At 43.8% G+C, this 17,070-nt stretch overlaps 1 protein-coding gene across 1 annotated transcript in view; it reads right to left on the bottom strand.

Annotated features, from left to right (window-relative positions):
- Positions 1-5,797: 5,797 nt before the first annotated feature.
- Positions 5,798-17,070, bottom strand: part of PPP1R14C (protein phosphatase 1 regulatory inhibitor subunit 14C) — an 89,829-nt gene continuing 78,556 nt past the window's right edge. The window contains exon 4 of the mRNA XM_058735649.1: positions 5,798-7,383. Coding sequence (XP_058591632.1) covers positions 7,309-7,383 — 75 coding nt within the window. The 3' untranslated portion in view covers positions 5,798-7,308. The remainder of the gene's footprint in view (positions 7,384-17,070) is intronic.

Below are 17,070 nucleotides of genomic sequence, written 5' to 3'. Positions count from 1 at the left end.
ACATGAGCAGAAACAGTTAAGAGCTTACTTCCTCTTAGAAGGTATCAAATATTTTATAGAATTTGAATTCCCGGCCCAAATATAACACAAAAGCTTTCTTCCTTTGCACACCTATGAAACAACACAACGATGCACAGAAGAAGTGGTTTGTCAAGGGGCAAGTCACTGTTCTTACCTTCTTTTCCTCCCCCCTCCCCCCCGGGACTGTTCACCAGTATTCACATGCTTGTCTCCATTTGCTTGATCACCTAAACAAGATTGCAGAAGTGAGTGGGAGCAGGGGTTAAGGTGTGGAAAGATTTTCCTGCAGGTGCCCTTTCACAACACAGGGTGTGCTGCTTAGGCAATGGCATCATCAGTTGAAATAGACTGAACCTGAAAGAGGGGAAAAAAATTCTGACAACGTGGGTGAATCTTTTTTTATACGCATGAATTTTTTTGCTTATTTCTTTATTTTGAGAGAGAGAGAGAAAGAGAGAGCACGAGTGGGGCAGAGGCAGAGAGAGAGGGAGAGAGAACTCCAAGCAGGCTCCATGCTGACATAGCGCAGAGCCCGACGTGGGGCTCGAACTCACAAACCATGAGATCGTGACCTGAGCCGAAATCAAGAGCCGGATGCTTAACCTACTGAGCCACCCGTGCGCCCCACAGCATGGGTGAATCTTGAAGCTATTACACCCAGTGAAATAAGCCAGACGGAGAAGGACAAATATGAGATCCCGCTTACAGGTTGGGCCTGGAGTGGTCAGTCTCAGAGCGACAGAAACTACTTTGGTGGTGACCTTGGGTTGAGGGGAGGGTGAATGGGGAGTTACCATTTAATGGGCAGAGAGTTTCAGTTGGAGAAGTTGGAAAAGTTATGGAGACGGATGGTAACTGATGGTTGCATAATAATGTGAATGTACTTAATGCTACAGAACTGTATGCTTGAAAATGGCTAAAATGTTACATTTTGTGTTACGAATATTTTACCATAGAAAATAAAATTGCCAAAAAAAAAAAAAAAGAGAGAGAGAGAGAGAGAGAAGAGAAATAGACTGTGAAGCTGGGCATGTTGGAGGTGAATCTACTCGAAAGGCTTGTGATCAAGGGAACCCATACACAGAACCGATCCCGGAAAGCAGAGGAGGAAAGACACCTGGAATCTACCTCCTGAACAAGCCGGTGCATGCGCACGAGGGGGTACGGGACCAGCCCCCTTCCAGGCGTCTCTGCCAGGCGGGCTGGGAGATTCTATCATCTCTGGGAGATTCTATCATCCAGGAAGGAATTCAGCAAAGTGGAGCATCTGAGCATGAGGGGGAGGAAAGGGATTGGGAAATCCAGGCGAGGGAATCCAGGAAGGAGATTGGATTGGATCCCCATCCAGGAGATCGGGAAACGAGGCCAAGGAGGGGAGGCTGGTCTTGCCACCGGCTATTCTGGGACACCAGCTTCCTGCGTGGCTGTGGCCTCCAGACTTCCAGATTCTTCACCAGTTCTAGGTATGGACATTTTGAGAACCCAGTGATAGCACAGACCCTCTTCTCTCCAAACTGTTCATGCATCTCTGCCACTTTCCGTGTCCTTCCAGTTTCTGGCACTCTCTCTGGCACATGATCTCTCTTTGTTGCTCTGTGTGTGGCTCTCTCCTGCTCTCTCTCTCTCTCTCTCTCTCTCCTGCAAAGTTTCGGAGGTCTTGAGGACCTCCTAAGCCTACATGAGCTGTAGCAATAGGAACTCTTAGCTTAAAGACATTGGCAGGGAGTTCTCTGCACACATGTTTGGAACAGAAAATAAGATTCAAGAGTGAAAAAAAAACAAACAAACTATGCTTTTTCCCCCCAAGTTTGGGAGGTTTTATTTAACTTCTCACCCATCACCAATTTCAGAAAGAGGTAATTCTCTAGGGCTTTGGGGTATGCTTTTGAAATGATGCATACCTACACTATAGATTGTACATTTTGGGTCCCCCTGTTGGGATTACCGCTAAAAAGAGTGAGGTTCCGTGTTAAGTGCCATAAAAATATTGTTTAAAGATTAATGATCTGGGGTGCCTGGGCGGCTCAGTCGGTTAAGCGTCCGACTTCGGCTCAGGTCATGATCTCACAGTTCGTGGGTTCGAGCCCCGCGTCGGGCTCTGTGCTGACAGCTCGGAGCCTGGAACCTGCTTCGGATTCTGTGTCTCCCTCTCTCTGCCCCTCCCTCACTCGCACTCTGTCTCTCTCTCTCTCTCTCTCTCTCAAAAAATAAAGAAAACATTAAAAAAAATTTTTTTTAAAGGATGAATGTTCCTATCTCTCTCTGTATCCACAAGCGATCAGAAAGGGGGCTTTGTCAGTAATGTCCCCTTTTACGAATCTAATCGACAGCAAGGGAACATTTTCCTGCTACTAACAATAGAAACACCCAATAGTAAATCACTTCCTCTCAGGCAACTCGTGACCCAGAAGGGTGTGTCGGATCGCACTTTCTATGAACCACCCTGCGAACGGACAAGAGCCAATCTGGTAGCACCAGATACTCCATGAGCTCATTTTCTATTTTTAGTTTCATAGACGACTGGGTGGACTGTGATACGCAAATAAATTATGGTCACAAAACTGCTTTGGGAGTTTAATCTGGGAACTTCAAAATAGCCAGCGATAATGTGCTGCTCAGATTATTTAGGCTCATATTTAAGAGAGAGATTTGAGGCAAGAACTGCCGTTTGCTGGCCTTCTCCATGTCACTCCACAGTGCCCTTTTGCTGGGAAGCAGGTGTGCCCCTCTCTTCCATCGGCCCGTTTTCCCTGCCCTCCACCAGACAGCGTTCCCTTTTTGTTGCTAACAAGGAGGAAGAGAGAAAGTGGCTCTTGTGAAAGTAAACTACAGAACAGCCATTTGCAGGCATGAAATCTCTTTAAAAGAAACTTCTGACCCTACCTAGTTGAAAATGATTCCTCAAATTAGGGTCTAAACCTAGGAAGGTATCTACTAGTTATAAAAATGATACAAGTCATACTGAAAGAGACCGAGAAGAACGGCCATCGTCTACACTCGCGTAGGGGCTCTGGTTTGAGCCTCCTGTGGCTGGCAGGTTGGCCTGCCACAGTTTCGTGAATGCACCAGACATAACACTGCGGGGTCAGAGGGAAGAGATGGTTTGTTACTCACAGCAACAGCAGTAGCCAGAGGAGCAACACTTTTTGGTGTCAATTTCTCCAGAGCCAATTCCCCCAGGGGTTTGTAAAGAAGACTAGATGACATTGTACATGCAGTGGGTGGCATCGTAGGAAAGAAAACTCTGCACTGAAACATCCTTTATAACAGGCAGAAGCCTGCCTGCTCTTTGCTCTAGAGGGAGGAACTTGATCTCTAGCTTCCAATCCTGACGTTAATTAAGACCTGCAGGAACGTAAGAGACCTGTGTAGAACTGTCTTCCAACGACGATAACACTGGATTAAAAATATGCATATAAATGAGATCAAGTCTATACAGCCGTGGTGTGAAAAGTGCACTTTTCTTTACCCTCGTATCCTTGTTAGGACTACCTACCCCTAGAATCTATCAGAACAAGGTCGGCCCAAAGAAGGCCATCCAGCAGAGTCAACACTCTAATTAAAGAGCCACAAGCCAAAGGAAAACTGTACCAGAGATAAATCTGGTCAGATTTATCCAATGGATCCAATGAAAGCACCAAAAAACCAGATTTCCAGAACCTACTCTGTAGTTGGTTTGATACCAGTATTCTATTGAAATGCCTGTCCGCCATGTTGTGTGGGAACACCCGCAGAGCCAAGAAAAGTGGTGAGCGATCCAGTCTTATACAAACAACTCATCCCCAGTCCTGGGCCAGCCTGGCTGCTCTGGGCGGTTGCCCCTTTGGTCAGTGTCCTTGCGGACATGGTAGTCATGGCTCAAAATCAGCTCATGTTTCCAACCACTGTGCCCCTTCCTAGAAAGAGCCCATGTCATCACATGCCCGTCGATTGTTGGTAGTGATTCTGCACAGCACATCGTCTTTTATGGGGACTTTAGATAGTAGATGGAACTCAGGTATCTGTGTGTTACGGGAATGGAAAAGCACTGTCCTCGAACTGTTCTTTCTCCCGATTTGGCCTCCTCTGGGAACTGATGGGAAGTACTCCGTGCTGAGCTGCCAAGGCCAAGCCCAGGAGATTTTTGTCAGGGGAGCCTGGAAATGGAGGCGCAGCACAGAGTCTGGCTGCACCGACCGACCCTCAGGAGCCGGAAGGCCTTGTCCTCAGGAGGGAGGGAGAACCCGAACGGCTCCCACCACCCCTCAGCTCAGGGGCTCGGCTTGCTTTACATGCAGCTCCCGGCTTTCGCTCCCGCGGGGCACCTGAGAGCAACCCCCCCGCAAGGGGCAGGAAAGCGTAATGGTCGAGGGGCGTAGAGTCAGACAGCAGCCCTCCGGTAAACATGTGACCTCCGGTAAACTGTTCAACGCGCCTTTTATTTTCTCTTCTGTAAAATGAGGATAATGCAACCTATCTCTTAAGATGGATATCAGGGCCGGGCACCCAGGGGGCTCAGTCAGTTAAGCATCTGACTTCGGCTCCGGTCATGATCTCACGGCTCATGGGTTCGAGCCCCGCGCCGGGCTCTGTGCTGACAGCTCGGAACCTGGAGCCTGCTTCCGATTCTGTGTCTCTCTCTCTGTCCCTCCCCTACTTGTGCTCTCTCTCTCTCTCTCTGTCTCAAAAATAAATAAATATTAAAAGTTTTTTAATAAAAAAAGCTAAATATCAGGACTGAGATAAGGCATGTAAGTGCTTAGCACAGTGATAAATAAACAGATTTCTCAATGCTCGGGTGAGTACTGAACTAGAAGCTGGATACTTTGGAGTCATTCCCCTTAGTGCTGGGCTGTAATTCCTCTCCAGCAGAAGACAGAATGAGAAATAGTTTATGCTGTGACAGCATAAACATGGCTGGCTGAGCTCAGTAAGGTCAAGCTCGTCTACACAAGAATGATCCAATGGGCCAGCTGGTGCTCAAGCTAGGAGTTTGGGGGGTAAAAAAAAAAAAAAATGCGTAAGGTCTGCTCCTTCAAATTCTGATGAAATTGGTCAGAACTTTTTAAAGCTTCCCAGGTGATCCAAATGCACATTCAGGCCTAAGAACCACTCTCCCAGCCAGGAAAGAAACAGTTGAGTTTTCTTGAAGAATCTTGTATCATATGTATTCAGTGAGCAAACACGTATTGATCTCTTTGATGGGCCAAGTTCAGGAGCCGGTGCTTGATTTCTAAGACTCAGTCCCAATCTCAAGGATCCTAGAGTCTAACAGAAGAGACAAAGAGGTGACTAGACAGTAATAATACCGTGGGTACACTCTGTGATGGGGTACCCAATACCAGAAGCTCTGGACATACTTAGGATGGGATCTAAACCAGCCAGCCCATCACTCAGGCTGGCCTAATGGAAACCCTGCAAATTCGGTATTTTTCCATTTATAGGGTCCACGGCATTCTAACAATAATTGGAATATCTGATTGATTTCCAATTTTCTTGAGACTTTCTATCAGATGGAGAAAAGGGAATTTTAGTTAAATGCGAAGCACATAGCCTGAGAGAGGGTTGGCATGGAGTCCAGGCAGGACCAAATACACAGAGTTCATCTGTTTCCTTCCCGGCCCAGGAGTGTTTTCCAGCAACTCTGCTTCCATCAGGAGACAGCCAGGATCAGGTGCCCGAAAACACCTCGAAAACGAAAAGCCAGATGGAAGTGCTTGGTACCCCTGTCCGCAGAACACCTCACAGAGTAAAGTGATCATTTTAACGTGTTTTGCAATGAAATGTGTACGCAGAGTTGTAAGCAGCTCCATTTATTTGAGTAAATAGCTTGTAAATAAATCATTGGTAAACATTACAAAATTAAATACGTTTTCGAAAGCTTGCCAGTATACATAAAATTCACAAACATAGTTCTTTTAAAAAATAAAATATGTTCAGAGCACCCTTGATATAAAATGTTTAACCCTTGTCCTCGGACAGGGCCAACTAGAGACTTCTTACAGTAAGTGGGGTTTCTGTGGGGAGGCGGTGGAGGCCTCCTGGGGGGAAGGAAGAGTTTCTACTCTGACCTTTTACCCAGCCCACATCCATCTGAATGTCGACCCTTCTCCAGGGAGCTGATACATAACAGAGAGGGGCAGGGCTGGTGCCCCACGCCTAACTCCAAGCAAGGAGCCCGGGGTGCACGATTAGGGCCCGGAGCCGGAATCCTCACCACATGCCAACAAGACAACCAAAAACACAATCTCCACCCCCCTTCCACACGAGCAAATGCCCCTGGATCAACTCTCTTGAGAGAAGGTGAAGCTTTCTCACCTCTACGGTGTTCAACACTCGGTTCGCCTGCTCTGGTCTAATGCTGTCCAGGGACGGAAGGGACCAGATCTACTTCTAAGGAGGATGATACCCAATTTGCTAACTTTCCTTACAACCTGCTTTCGTGGGGAGAGAATAATACACAGTATTTGGTTGAAAGCAGAGAATTAATTGCTACACGGTGCTTCCTTTTTCCACTGCAAAACACCACTCAGCATGGGCATTTCTCTAGACATCTGAATAGTTCTTCAAATTAAGGGTTCATAAAACTTTAAAAGACCACAAACGAGGCAATAAGGACGTGACCTGGCAAAGCATCCCAAATAATGAAATAATATAAAGTCCATGAATTTAAGCCCTTGACCAACTCGACTTTTTGTGGCGTAGCTCATGAAAATAACGGATACACTGACTTCGTTCACTTTGGTGCATGAAGTGAATGTTGAAGGTCAGCAGCAGGTCACGCGAAGAGTGTCTCGTGACCTCTTGAACACACAGGTACTGTGACCTCCAGTGAAAGGAAAACCACAAGTTTATTCCATCGGTGTGAAATAAAACTCACATCTACATTTTAACTTAGTCGTGTGGAGATATATACAAGAAATTCGACATCTGAGACAGTTGTACAACTTAGGAAAAAGTATTACCAAACTAGCTGTAAGAAAACCATCATCCCTGTATAGTTAGGTCCTAAACCTCTGATTTCTCAAAGAAAACGGTGCCTGGCCTAGCCCATTCTTCCAAGTCTGCCTGGTTTGATACCCCTGGTTGGGCTGAAACCAGAGTCGTGATATCCTTGCTATTAAAATATTACACTAGCAAAACCTTTTAAAACAAAAAAGGAACACTCTTGAATAAATGTCTAATAGACACCCCCTCCCCCAAAGAAAAGGTTCTCATCAGGGCAACTAGTCTTTAATAAATGTCTTCATGAAGCCCAAATCCCAGGACCCCTTCTTCGTCTCTGGGATGGTCCACCCTGTGCTAGAATTATACAGTCTTCTTCTGCGGAGGACTCAGTTTTCTCATGCCTCTTATCCGACAGAGCAGCTCCTGGATAAATTCCTAAAAGAGAGCAGAAGAAGTTAATCTGGCAAGCTTGCTCTACCAAAATGTGGAGTTCAAATCTGCTTGAAGTCATTGAGGTCAACTGCCGTTAACTGTAGGTGATGAGTTTGGTTGGATGGGTTAACCCTCGCTGGTTCGCTCCAGGACATTTTTAAACCAATGAAGCATAATTAAACCTCACATCGTGATGCCTTCTCACCGCCGCTCTCTTTGGGGGAGAAAAACACAGGCTGCTCTCGGTCACCGACATTATTGATCTGGCCTCCAAAGGCACATGTGGTTTAGATCAGCTTTCTCAACCTTGAATAAACCTTTACTATCAGCATACGAATCACCCAGAGAGCTTGTGGGTTCTGACTTAGTAGGCCCAGGTTGGGGTCTGAAAGTCTGTATCTCTCACTGGCTGCCAGCTGATGCCAGTGTCAGTCTCTGGACCACCCCCGGAACAGCAAGGCTTGAACAGCGGTTCTCGAATGTAAGTCCTCATCAGAATCACCAGGGGACTTACTAAACCACAGAGTGCTGGGCCCAAGAATTTCTGACTCAGTAGTTCTGGGCGGGGGGTGAGAATGTGCATCTCTGACAGGCTCCCAGGTAACCTGCTGCTGGTTCCACACTGAGAACCACTGATCTACATCTCAGAAAGAAGAGTCTTTTGACTTTTTTGACTACAGATCAGTTTTCTTTGAAAGCCACACACATTTTATATTTACAATCCAGTACATACAGACACATACCTGAAATAAAAATCTAAAGAACAAATACTTAATGTATATAATACACTCTATATTTTCTATTCTTTTTTTTAAACATTTTTTTAATGTTTACTTGTTATTTTGAGAGAGAGAGAGAGAGAAAGAGAAAAAGTGTGAGTGGGGGAGGGGCAGAGACAGAGGGAGACACGGAACCCCAAGCAGGCCCCAGGCTGCGAACTGTCGGCACAGGGCTCGACACGGGGCTCTAACTCACATACCGTGAGATCACGCAGGGCTCGAACTCACATACCGTGAGATCGTGACCTGAGCCGAAGTCGGACGCTTAACCGACCGAGCCACCCAGGCGCCCCTTTTCTATTCTATTCTAATTTCATTTAAAAGGTAATGCAGAGGGAGACCAACTAAAATGATTTCACATCCTATTCATAGATGGACACCCAAAGATCGAAGAACAATGTAGAACAGTTCCCACTTGAGGCCTTCAGGAATCTTTCATTGTTGCCTTATGACTTAAAATTTTTGGCTGCTCCAAAAATCCCATTTATTAGGTAATAATTACCTTGTCTTTCTATTTTATATTTGTCACAGAAGAAGCGGACAGCCAAACTTTCTGACCAAGAAGTAGCAGTCAGTGAATGACAGAACCGAGTACGTCGGGAATTTACCAAGAGCAAAACCACTGAGAAATCTTCCTCTCCACTTGGCCTTGTGAGGAACCACTCGTAAATTCTCCTACCAACCACAACGCTTAGTCATGGCCTCCCAGGCCAAGTGATCTCTGCAACCACTCTCCAGCTCTAAAACACAATAAGCTTAAACATTTAGGATTTTGTTAGCCACCAAATTTCTTTTTTTTTTTTTTTTGGTGATGTTTTTGCTATTATAAAGTTATATGATTTTCCTAAACAACTTAGAAAATATAAGCCAGCAACAATTACTCCTCAGAATGAACCACTAATCTATTTTCTCCTATGAAAACTGTGTTTTACCTAATTGAGATCACACCGTATAAATATGTCCTTTTCTTCAAGTTAGCATTATGTCATTATGTCAGCTTTCTCCCACAACATTAGTCTTCCTAACAATTAACTTCAGTGGTTATATGATCCTTTATTATATGGATATTCTACACTCCGCTTAATTTCTCCATCACTGGATGTTTGGTTGGTGCCTGACTTTCCAGAACTATAAACAAAGCCACAACTAACATCTCGGTGCATGAATCTGCAATTTAGATTATTCTCTTTGGAGAGCTACCCAGAAAGGGGTCAAAGGATAAAAACATTTTCATCCCATGGGGCGCCTGGGTGGCGCAGTCGGTTAAGCGTCCGACTTCAGCCAGGTCACGATCTCACGGTCCGTGAGTTCGAGCCCCGCGTCAGGCTCTGGGCTGATGGCTCGGAGCCTGGAGCCTGTTTCCGATTCTGCGTCTCCCTCTCTCTCTGCCCCTCCCCCGTTCATGCTCTGTCTCTCTCTGTCCCAAAAAAATAAAAAATAAAAAACGTTGGAAAAAAAAACATTTTCATCCCTGCCAGTTCTGACCTTGGGCAGAATGGAACACATATGAAGTAAAATGAGGCCCTATCTTAACTTTGCGAGCACTATTGTATCTAATCTAAAGAGTTTTCTAAAATAATGCCGAGTTTTGGGGGCGCCTGGGTGGCTCAGTCGGTTAAGCGTCCGACTTCAACTCAGGTCATGATCTCACAGTCCGTGAGTTCAAGCCCTGCGTCAGGCTCTGTGCTGACAGCTCAGAGCCTGGAGCCTGTTTCGGATTCTGGATCTCCCTCTCTCTCTGCCCACCTCTGCTGGCGTTCTGTCTCTCTCTCTCTCAAAAATAAACATTAAAAAAATTTAAGGGGCGCCTGGGTGGCTCAGTCAGTTGAGCGTCCGAGTTCGGCTCAGGTCATGATCTCCCAGCCCGTGAGTTTAAGCCCCGCGTCGGGCTCTGTGCTGACAGCTCAGAGCCTGGAGCCTGCTTCAGATTCTGTGTCTCCCTCTCTCTCTGCCCCTCCCCTGCTCATGCTCTGTCTCTCTCTGTCTCAAAAATAAATAAAAACATTTTAAAAAATTTAAAAAAGTAATGCCGAGTTTTCACACTTATTTTCAATTTTCATTTTGTGAATTAAGTGCACATCTATTTCACCCCCTGCTATGTGGTTTAGACAGTGTAATGTGAGACACACAGTTTCAGTTTCATTGTTTTTGGAAACTGTTACTCAAATGACTGCTGTATGAACTTTAACATTTCAGTGTAGATTTCCTTTTTCTTTTTCTTTTATTGCCAAGGTCAGAATTACAAATCCTATCATTTATCCTACACTATTTCTATAACATATTTTTCATAAAGTTCATTATAAAAATAAAGATTAAATATCATAAGGAATAATATACCCTAAGCTACCGACCTTTCTTCTTCAAGACAAAAGCAATTTGGTAATTTAAATCACATTCAAATTTTCTCAAAAAATCATGATGTGCAGTAATCTTACTGATTAAAAATTTCAACAAATAACTTGTATTTATAATATATTAACATCAACAAATCTCTGAAATTTTATACTAGTGTAATGTACGCCTGTAACTTAATAGACCGTATTATACATATTTTTAAAGTGTTCGTTAAATTTGCATAATGAGGTGCTCAGCTAAGTTAAAAACAACAGCAAGACCAATATTTATTCTCCATACAGAAACTTGCACTGAAGGATTTTACTGATTACAGATAATTCTCAAAGAAGATTCAAGAATCTGTAATCAAAAATATTTTGATGTCTCTTGTTCATATTATTTAAAAATTCTCTGCGTGAGTAACACTGCATCTCATTTGCTTCCGAAACAGATCACTCAGACTTAGGTTGGGGACACTAATTTAGTCAGAGAAAGGCTGTCCCATTGAGGAAATGATATCTGATGTGAGATCTAAATTAATAGAGAGGCCAGCTCAGGGGAAGTCTGGGGGCCTGGGTCATCACACATGTGCAAAGGCCCTGCAGAGAAACAAGCAAGGGAGTGGGTGTCCCTGGTATGGAAAGGCCAAGATGAGTGGGGTGCTAGGGTCAGCTTGCCAGGGCCTTACTGGCCGTGTAAGGTGTTGAGAGAATATTCTTGATGCAATGGAAAGCCACCGGAGACTTTCAAGTAGGGAAGCAACATCATCTGATTTTGCTTTTTAAAAGATCCCTTTGACTGCCACGTGGAGAGTGGATTTTATAAAGATAAGAATGCAGGATGGGGCGCCTGGGTGGCTCAGTCAGTTGGGCATCCGACTGCGGCTCAGGTCACGAGCTCGTGGTCTGTGAGTTCGAGCCCCGCGTCGGGCTCTGTGCTGACGGCTCGGAGCCTGGAGCCTGCTTCCGATTCTGAGTCTCCCTCTCTCTCTGCCCCTCCCCATTCATGCTCTGTCTCTCTCTCCTTCAGATATAAACAAACATTTAAAACATTAAAAAAAAAAAAAAAAAAAAAAGAATGAAAGAGAGGCCAGTTTGGACCTGTTACAGAGATCCAGGCTAGAGATGCCAGGGCCTTAAAGTTTATGGAAATCGAAATGGAAATTAAGTGGATCCATTCCAGAAGCAGAGCCAAAAGACCTTGCTAGACTGAATGTGGGGCCCCAGTAAAACAGGGAGGAGACAGGGAAAAGGGGGATGAAGGTCTCCGACCCTCATCAACTGGAAGATAGGTGGTGCCATTATGCTGAGATGAGGGATAACTGGAGGGGGGAAAAAAGCAGGTTTACAGACTTGCGGTGCCCCTTACATACGTGAGGGGGATCTTGGGAAGACAGATAAACATGACTTGGCGTCTCAGCTCCCGGCTGACGACATAAGCAACAACCATCACTAGCATTTAAATCGGTGGCTTGCAACTAAAAAACAACTCCCCCTCCTACAAAACCACATGTGATCCACACACATTGTGAGAGGAACCTAGTCCCCAGAGACACAGGACCAAAATAAAAGTGTCTTGAAAAAAATCAAACTCTTACTATATGTGATGCCCCTTGATATTTTATTTTGAAAAAAAAATAAAGGTCAAGACCAGCTCATGGGTTACCGCCCACAGTTTATAAACACAATGATCTAGACTAAAGTTGATTGCTGCAGTAGCCCCCAACCACATATACAAGTGGTATAAATATAAATAATATAAATATAGATATTTATAGTATATTTATATGCAACCTATATTTCTATATTCTATAATAGAAATGATATAGTGTAGCTATTTAAATGTAAATGAATGGAAATAAATACAACTTAAAATTCTGTTCCTTATTCACACTATGGTCCCATTTCAAATAGTCAGTAGCCAGATGTGGCCAGCAGCCACCACACTGGTCATTGGGCCTATAGAATATTTGTCATCTCAGAAAATTCTGTTGGCCCTCACAGGTGACAACACTTTGAATCACAAAGCTTGATGAGATAAATGGAGAGGAAAGCGTAAACGATAAAAGGCGGCTGAAGACCAAGGCCAGAGGCCCCCTAACAAGTGAGTTCTCGGGGAAGTTTTGGGGCCAGCAGAGGAGACTGAAAAGGAGAAACCAATGAGAAGGCGGGAAAACCCAAGAATATGCTGTCCAGCAGTCAAGAAAAGAACACTTTTCTAGAAAGAAGAGACATTCAATCAAGCCAAGTGCCAATGAGAGGTTAAGAAAGTCAAGACAGATTCAAAGCCAGAGTTGGCAAGAAAGGGACCATTGTGTTCTGGCTGGGAGAAGTTTCAGTAGAATGGCTGGGGACGGAAACTCCTGCCACTAAAAGGTTCACAATGACTTTCTTTGGGTAAACAGCTTTATTAAGGTATAATTGGCAGGCAATAAACTGCAGACGACCAGCACAAGTCCCCCATCTGTGCAGTCAACATAATGGACACATTCAATTCCTCCACAAGTTTCCTTACGCTCCTTTGCAATCCCTCTCTCCTCCCCCTGTTCCTCTCGTTCCCGGGGAATACGCTGTCACTATTAGATTAATTTGCATTTTCTAGAGTTTTATACAAAAGGAACCATAACACTATGTACTTTTTAGTCTTCTACTTTTTTGGTTTCCTTCATTCAACATAATTATTTTGAGATTCAGCCACATTGTTGGATTTATTAATAACTCATTTCTTTGTTTCTTTATTTTTTTTAAGCACTGGGTAGCATTTTGTTGTATAGGAATACCACGGTTTATTTATCCATTCAACGGTTGATGGGAATTTGGGTTGTTTTTAGTATGGGGCTATTATAAACAAAGTTGCTTAAAACATTCATATAAAAGTCTTTGTATGGAATATACTTCCACTTCTTTTGGGTAAATACCTAAGACTGGAATGGCTGAATTGCTGATCTATTTGTTTGTTTTATTATGTCTCTGTCTGGTTTTAGTAGCAGAGTATTGCTTACCTCATAGAATGAGGTGGGAAGTATTCCTTCCTTTTCAAGTTTCGAAAAGAGTTTGTACAGATTTGGTATAATTTCTTCCGTAAATGTCTGATCAAAATTCCCCTGTGAAGTCAGCTGGGAGTTTTTTGTTTTGTTTGTTTATGCCAATACCGCACTGTCTTCTAAGGATAGGTTTATAAGTCCTAAAATCAGGTAATGTTAGTCTGCCACCTTTGATGATCTTTTAAAATAAAATTGTCTTGACTATTCTAGGTCTTTTAAATTTCCTTAAGAATTTTAGAACCAACTTGTAAATTTCTACCAAAAAAACCAAAACCAAAACCAAAACAAAACTCGTGCTGGGGTTTAGGTTGAGACTGCATTCAATCTATAAATCAATTTGTGAACATCAACAATGAATGTTCTCAGCAACGTTTTATAGTTCTCTGTGTACAGATACTGCACATCTTTTGTCAGATATATTTCTAAGTGCTTAATATTGTTGATATTTTTAGAAGGGGTATAGTTTTATTTCAATTTCCAATTGTTACCAGCCATAGATTTTCATATATTTACCTCATATCCCGCAAGCTTGTTGAACTCACTTGTTAGTTACAGCAGCTTTTTGTAGACTTTTACCTTTTGCAGATGTTCTTTATAGAGTTTAAGAATTTCCCTTCTATTCCTAGTTTGCTGAGAGTTTTGTTTACCAGGAATAGAGATTGGATTTTGCCAAATGCTTTTTCTGCATCAGTTGACATAATTATGGAAAGGGCCTTTTCCTCCTAGTTTCTTAACATAGTGACTTACCCTGATTGATTTTTGATGTGTGTGTGTGTGTGTGTGTGTGTGTGTGTGTGTGTGTCTAGATATAGATGATATAGATATAGATATAGATATAGATATAGATATAGATATAGATATAGACATATAATGTTGAATTCAATTTGACAAAATTTTCTTTAGAAATTTTGCAGCTATGCTCATGTGGAATACTTGCCTACATTTCTTATTATGTCTTTGGTTTTAGTAGCAGAGTACTGTTTGCCCTGTATAATGAGTTGAGAAGTATTCTTCCTTTTCAAGTTTTGGAAAGAGTTTTTACAGAGTTGGTATAATTTCTTCCGTAAATGTCTGATAAAAATTCCCCTGTGAAGCCACCTGGGTCTGGAGTTTTTTGTTTTGTTTTGCTTTGCTTTGTATGTATTGGTGGGTTATGTCTTTACAGACATTTGTCTATTTCATGTAAGTTGCTGAATTTATTGGCATGAGGTTCATAACATCTGTAGACTCTAGAGTGATGTCACCTCTCTCATTCTTGATATTGGTAATTTGTCTCCTATCTTTATTTCCACTTAGACTAGAAGATTATCAATTGTATTGCTCTTTTCTGAGAATAAGCTTTTGCTTCACTGATTTTCTTTATTGATTTTCTGGCTTATATTTCACTGATTTCTGCTTTCATCTTCATTATTTCCTTTCTTCACCTTATTTTGAGTTGAATTTGCTCTTCGCTTCCTAGTTCCTAAGGTAAATTCTAAAGTCATTTATTGGAAAGCTTCCCTAATACAGACATTTCGTATCCTATGCTCACTTCTAAGCACTGCTTTGGCTGCATCTCACAGGTTTTTGATATCATTGGTTTTCACTTCCTTCATTTCAAAATAGTTTCTAATTTCATATGTGATTCCTCCTTTGGCCCAGGAGTTATTCAGAAATGTATCATTTAGTTTCCAAATATCTGGGGATTTTTCAGACAACTTTCTGTTACCAATTTCTAATTTCATTATATTATTTAAAGAATGTACTTCGTATAACTTGAATCTCTTAAAATTTGAGACCCGCTTTATGGCCCAGGATGTGTCCGTGGTGGTGAGTGTTCTGTGTGCATTTATAAAGAAGAAGGCTAACTTCAAGCAGGCCTCTTACCACACGACTTGTACACATGCAGATAAAAAGGATGCCGATCGGATGCCAGCAGAACGTGCCGATAAAAAGGATGAACAAAGTGGTTCCCCAGATGCAATATTTCCACAAGAAAACGATTCTCTAACCACAAAGGACATGCTCTTTTGTGACACTCAAAAAAGGGCATTCCTGACTCCTTTTTGACCTTTTCATCCCCCGCTAAAAGGATGGACAGAAAGTCCCTGGTGGATGTGGCTTCTGCAGTAGGTCTGGCATGCACTGGGCTCAATCTAAAGAAAAGGAAGGGAATGAACAGTTATTGGAGGCCTTCTCTGTGGAGCCTATTGCCATTTTACTATGTTGAATCTAACGTAGTAAGTTTTATCATTTCCACTTTATAGACGGGGAAAATGGATGTTCTAGTTCATTCTAAGTACTTGTCCAAGCTCACAAAGAAAATAGTTGAACCCAGGTCTCCTGAAGCCAAGTGAGCTCAATACAGAGGCACCAAGTCCCCACCACGTGCCAGACTCTACCCTCCGTGCTGGGGCGCAGAGAAACGGAGAGGCTCTGCCTGACAGGGGCCCCCAGGCCAGCGAGGCAAGCAGACATGGAAATAGGCTCTGTCACCGTGAGACATCGCTAAGTGTGCACGCAGGGTCTCCTGGAGGGCAGATGGTCAGTGCACGCTGCCCTTGCCCAGTCCAGGCCTGGGACCGCTCTTGCCTCTCCCAGTGGACGACAGGCTGAAAGAAGGTCATGATTCCAAGACGCTTTGAAAGATGAGAAGCCCTGTGTCAATACAAGGAATCTAGAATCCAGAATCAGTGCTCTGGAGCCATGGCCCGGCTTCCTCTCCCTCCTTCTCCTCTCCCTCCCCCTCACTCCTTAAAGGAACACCGTTCATTAGCCAGACACTTCTCTACCAGTTTTTAAGACCTGGTCATTCTGGTTTTCTAATGTGGGAAACAGGATTTCAGCTAACTGCCAGAAGTTTTAAAAGGCAAACAGACATTGCCCTGACCCATCATTCGAGACAAGTGGCATCTGTTTTTTAGGCTACCTCAGCAGCTTTGGTCCAAATGCTCTTCAAAATGCTCCCTGACATCCTGAGTCTTCGACCTGAGAGCGTCCCCCAGCGGCAGGGCTCCTGTGGGCTGCTGAGGGCCAGGCCCTGAACTGCAGCTGGATGAACTGCGTCACATACTGGCCTTTAACAAGAGGCTGGGGCCCTGTGTCCCCAGGGCCGTGAATGCCGTGGTGACGCAAGGAGCAAGGAAAGAGAAGAGAAACAAAGATCTTGGATTGCAGACACAGGAGGGTCCTTTGAAACAAATACTAAAAAGATCTCAGATGGGTCCCTTCCTACAGAGAGAGAGTTGCCCTCTGCACACACAGCAGGAAGCAGGGTGGCCACGTGGTTAAGAGGGGGACTCTGTAACGGAAGGGGGGGGGGCGGGGCTGGGTTCAAATCCTTGTGCACCACTGCAGGGCTAACTATTTTCTCTGTGGCTCAGTTTTCCTCACGGCAAACTGAGAGCGACGATAATAAAATGCCCCCCCAAGGTTGGTGGAAGTATTTAAGGATTTGATGAATGAACAGAGGTGAGACGGGAAGGCGCTTGGACCACAGGCAGCAAGGCCGCAAGTGCTGTGACAAAATCCACGCTGGCCTCCCTCATCCCGCTT

Source organism: Neofelis nebulosa, chromosome 6 (genome assembly GCF_028018385.1).
Source record: "Neofelis nebulosa isolate mNeoNeb1 chromosome 6, mNeoNeb1.pri, whole genome shotgun sequence".
NCBI lineage: Eukaryota > Metazoa > Chordata > Mammalia > Carnivora > Felidae > Neofelis > Neofelis nebulosa.
This window is presented reverse-complemented; position numbering and strand designations above follow the sequence as displayed.